This window comes from Lucilia cuprina, chromosome 6 (assembly GCF_022045245.1).
Source record: "Lucilia cuprina isolate Lc7/37 chromosome 6, ASM2204524v1, whole genome shotgun sequence".
In the NCBI taxonomy this organism is placed as follows: Eukaryota; Metazoa; Arthropoda; class Insecta; order Diptera; family Calliphoridae; genus Lucilia; species Lucilia cuprina.
The window spans coordinates 58,050,146-58,054,898 of record NC_060954.1 but is presented as its reverse complement, the minus strand read 5'-3'; the positions used below and the strand labels follow the sequence as shown (position 1 = coordinate 58,054,898).

The 4,753-nt window shown below is 35.8% G+C and overlaps 1 protein-coding gene across 1 annotated transcript in view; it reads right to left on the bottom strand.

The window, feature by feature from the left end:
* Positions 1-4,753, bottom strand: part of LOC111688005 — a 37,028-nt gene that overhangs the window by 880 nt on the left and 31,395 nt on the right. The window contains exons 4-12 of the mRNA XM_046954214.1: positions 4,343-4,544; positions 4,136-4,280; positions 3,881-4,070; positions 3,681-3,817; positions 3,540-3,617; positions 3,336-3,475; positions 3,197-3,272; positions 1,837-1,989; positions 4-1,748 (exon numbers count right to left, since the gene is read on the bottom strand). Of these exons, the coding sequence (XP_046810170.1) occupies positions 4-1,748; positions 1,837-1,989; positions 3,197-3,272; positions 3,336-3,475; positions 3,540-3,617; positions 3,681-3,817; positions 3,881-4,070; positions 4,136-4,280; positions 4,343-4,544 (2,866 nt within the window). The remainder of the gene's footprint in view (positions 1-3; positions 1,749-1,836; positions 1,990-3,196; positions 3,273-3,335; positions 3,476-3,539; positions 3,618-3,680; positions 3,818-3,880; positions 4,071-4,135; positions 4,281-4,342; positions 4,545-4,753) is intronic.

The window sequence follows — 4,753 nt, the reverse complement described above, 5'->3', positions numbered from 1 at the left end:
TACCCATCCTCGATGCCCAGCGATAAATAATCATCACTGTCCTGATCCGTAGTGCCCACTCGACCAGTCCACAGAATAACACCATTCTCCGATCTCGTCTTTATTCTCAAATTCAAATCGATATTATAGCTAATGATTTGACTCATAGTCTCGGCATCATTGTAATGGAAATAGCTATCCTGACCGGCGAAACAGGCGCCAAAATTCTTACGTACACCTATGGGATGATTTTGATTAGAGGGTAAATCGAATTTACTCAGTAAACTCCAATCGGTATGGGTTTGGGTGTTATCCAATTGGGAGGATTTCTTTTCTTGTTCTTCATTGTCTGCACTATTCGTCTCAAAGTGTTCATTACTATAGTCATATTCGGTTATAATCAATCTAGGTTGTTTGGGCACATAGGGACCCTTGGTATTGGCCATAATACGTTTCATATCCTGAGCCAGCTGTTTGCGTTGATAGTCCTCGGTGCCATCGTTATCATCAAATAGCGATTCATCCATTACAAAAGTTTCTTCTTTTTGTGTTTCCACTGCTGGAGTTGTAGGCTCCTCCCAGTCGTCATCATCGTTATCTGTATTATCAAATTCATCGTTATCTTCATTTGATTCTAAGTTCATTTCCTGTTCCTGCATTATCTCTCTTGACACTTGTTCATATTCCTGCCACTGTTTTTCCAAAGCCATGGGGTCATCAAAGGTTAAAATGTCACTTCCCGTATTGGTCTGAAAGCTTTCGTAGTGTGTGGGTAAACGACTTAATTTATGTTGTGGTTTATCCATAATGGGTGTCTTATGATGAGGATCTGGTTTGGTGTCAAACTGTTTTGGGTTGTGTAGATATTTTTTAGCGTTAAATGCTATTGGTTGTGGTGTTGTTGTAGTTGTTGTGGTGGTTGTTGTAGTTGTGCTAGAAGTTGTTGGCGAATGTTTACGTTTGTTGCGGTTTCGTTGTAATTTTACGTTGCTTTTTGATTTATTTAAAACATCTTTTGTTGCTCTGTTTAACTTTTGTTGCTGCAGCTCAAGTTGCTGTTCTTGCTGTTGCTTTTCATGCATAGCTTTAATGTCACGGAATATAATATCATCCTCGATTTCATCTAAATCATCATCATCCATAGCATCCTCCTCCTCATCGTCCAAATCTAAGTCTTCATCATTTGCTCGATTATCGTTATTTACTTTGTCTAAAATGTGTTGCAATGCTTCCGGCACCTCATCAAACATAAAGTTGTCTTCTGGCATATTGTTGAATCCTTGCCAATTTAATGTTGTTGTTGTTGGTGCGGCAGTTGTGGTTGTTGTAGTAGTTGTAGTAGACATTGTTGTTGCTCTTTCTGTGGTTGTTAACTTGGTTTTTTGTGTGGTTTTGCTATGTTGTTGCTGCTGCTTGTGCCACATCATTTGCTGTTGCTTTTTAAATTTCTTATGGTTAATACCCTTTCGATGTTGCTGCTGTTGCAGTTGTTGTTTGTAGTTTTCCCTGTCGTTCAAGTCATTGTGTGTGCCATGCTGTTTACTCTTGGCTAATGCCTTATTCTTTTGTAATTCTTCTATCGATACTTCGGCCTCTTTATTGCATTGGGCATTGTAGGCACTACAACGACACTCATAACTCTCCATTTGTGGCACACATTCTGCCAATGGACCACAAGGTCTTGCCACACAAGCATGCGGACAATTGCCTATATTAGAGCCTCCCAAGGCTTCAGACACAATTGCCAGTGAATGCCCATTTATTTCAATCTGATAAAAGAACACAAATTTGTTTTTATTTTTTCTCTCTTTCTAATTCGCAAAAAAATCTTTGTTAATTTTTGTTTGTCATACTTACACGTTGTATACAACCCATAAAGAAAGGTTTATTTTTCAAATCCATTGGTAATTTGTCAACATGATTTACACCACCTACGAAGAGATTTTCTGGCAAAGATAAGTGCCAAAAACCATTTGAAGATATAGTCATTACTTCTGGCATTTGGTCAATCTGTAAAACATAAACGAAAACAATATTTTGTTATTTAACATCATCAAACATACATATTTTGCAATGGTCATATTTTTTCATAAAACAAAAGTTTGTAAGAATAATGAAAAAAAAAAAAATTAAAGTCGATACAAGTTGGCGCTAATTCTGTCTCTGTCCAGTTCTAGTTCAATTCTAGTACAGTTCTAGTTCATTTAGTTCAGTTCTAGTTTAGTTTTAGTTCAGTTCTAGTTCAGTTCTAGTTCAGTTCTAGTTCAGTTCTAGTTCAGTTCTAGTTCAGTTCTAGTTCAGTTCTAGTTCAGTTCTAGTTCAGTTCTAGTTCAACTCTAGTTCAATTCTAGTTCAGTTCTAGTTCAGTTCTAGTTCAGTTCATGGTCAGTTCTAGTTGAGTTCTAATTCAGTTGTAGATCAGTTCGAGTTCAGTTCTAGTTCAGTTTTAGTTAAGTTCTACTTCAGTTCTAGTTCAGTTCTACTTCAGTACTAGTTCAGTTCTAGGTCAGTTCTAGTTCAGTTTTAGTTCAGTTTTAGTTCAGTTTAAGTTCAGTTCTAGTTCAGTTCTAGTTCAGTTCTAGTTCAGTTCAGTTATAGTTCAGTTCAGTTATAGTTTAGTTCAGTTCAGTTCTAGTTCTGTTCTAGTTCAGTTCTAGTTCAGTTCTAGTTCAGTTCTAGTTCATTTCTAGTTCAGTTCTAGTTCAGTTCTAGTTCAGTTCTAGTTCAGTTCTAGTTCAGTTCTAGTTCAGTTCTAGTTCAGTTCTAGTTCAGTTCTAGTTCAGTTCTAGTTCAGTTCTAGTTCAGTTCTAGTTCAGTTCTAGTTCAGTTCTAGTTCAGTTCTAGTTCAGTTCTAGTTCAGTTCTAGTTCAGTTCTAGTTCAGTTCTAGTTCAGTTCTAGTTTAGTTCTAGTTCAGTTCTAGTTGAGTTCTAGTTCAGTTCTAGTTCAGTTCTAGTTCAGTTCTAGTTCAGTTCTAGTTCAGTTCTAGTTCAGTTCTAGTTCAGTTCTAGTTCAGTTCTAGTTCAGTTCTAGTTCAGTTCTAGTTCAGTTCTAGTTCAGTTCTAGTTCAGTTCTAGTTCAGTTCTAGTTCAGTTCTAGTTCAGTTCTAGTTCAGTTCTAGTTCAGTTCTAATTCAGTTCTAGTTCAGTTCTAGTTCTGTTCTTATTCACATCTAGTTCCCATATACTTCTGTTAAGATTTAGTTTAGCAATTAATTACCTTTAAAACTGCTAATCTTGCAGTGCGTGACACTTTGATGGTATGCCACTGACCAATACTTAAAGGGTACTGGCTCCTGTTTGGAAAATGTATAAAAGGGTTATTACTATACAAAATTACTAAATGATCAAGTCTTTACCTTACTACAGCAGGTCCACTACCCAAATCAAAAGTAAACTCTACAAAGCCATTACTCAAAGCCAAAGCTATAAAGTCGCCATGACGCTTGGGACCCGAATACAATATTAAGCCATCAGACAACTCTGGTTTAAGAATTACCTTTATAATGAATTAAATATTTATATGTAAAGCAGTTCAAGTAAAAAAACTATCTAAGAATTACCTTTAACTCTAACCATATTAAAGCGCTATCACCCAAAGGAGCATAACGCAAAAAGGAGGAACCATTGAAAGCGGGAACCTATGCATAAAAATAAAATTTTAATAATAATAATATTTTTACTGTTTAAATTTAAATAAATACCTGTAAGTCCATTCGTATTTCACATAAATCGCCTACAAAACCTATAGGACACAAACAAACTGCTCCTTGGTCTGAGGGCAAACACTTGCCGCCATGTTGACAAGGATATTTAAAACATTTATCGGTAACACAATCCTCTGTGTGAAAAGGTAAATTTATGATATTTTACTCTAATCATATCTAAAATTATTTGTACTTACGTATATCAAATCCCTTGACTACATCTCCTAGAGGATGTTCTTCAAATTTATAATCATGTTCATTGGCAACAAAACGTCTTATGCATCCCAAAAAACCGGTTGTTATGGGCAAACGATTTGCTAAGCCTGTAATATTACCCGTACCACCTAAAAATACTGGCTCCCTGAAAGTAATTCTGGAGAAAAGACCCTGTAATTTAAAGCAAATAATTATGTTATTCGGAAACTCTAGTTAAAGTTATAGTAATAAGTTACATTTGATCTGCCTTGAACTTTGGTGCCATGATTCAATACCAACCAAGCATCCCATCTGTGCCGATAGATAATCACAGAATTCCATTCATTTAATAGTATAGTTTCACGAGAGCGAACACTGCCAGCACCGCTGCCGCAATCGAACCTAAGGAAAAATAAAAAAATATTTACATACGAAACTAAGTATTTATCCTTTTCCATAATTACCAGAATTCCACAAAGCCTTTATTTAACAATAGGGCCATAAAATCTCCCGTTAAATCATCACGTTCTCCACTTAACAGTATTATACCATTAAATGATTCAGGACGGAATTCTATACGTAATTGTACATGTTTGTAAGCTCCTCTTAAGGCGGGAAAGGCCAACCATGAGTGTTTTGAAAATTTGGGTACTCTTACTTTAATATCTGTAATCAAATATTTCGATTTAATCTATATATATAAAAGAGTAGCGTTACTGACTGACTGATTCATCATCGCACAGCCCAAACGGCTGAACCTAGAATCGTGAAATTTTGACAGTTGATGTGTTTTTGGTTATGTAGATCCACTAAGGAGGGATTTTTGGAAATTTGCACATTTACGGGTAAAAAGGGGAAACAACGGGTTTTTTTAA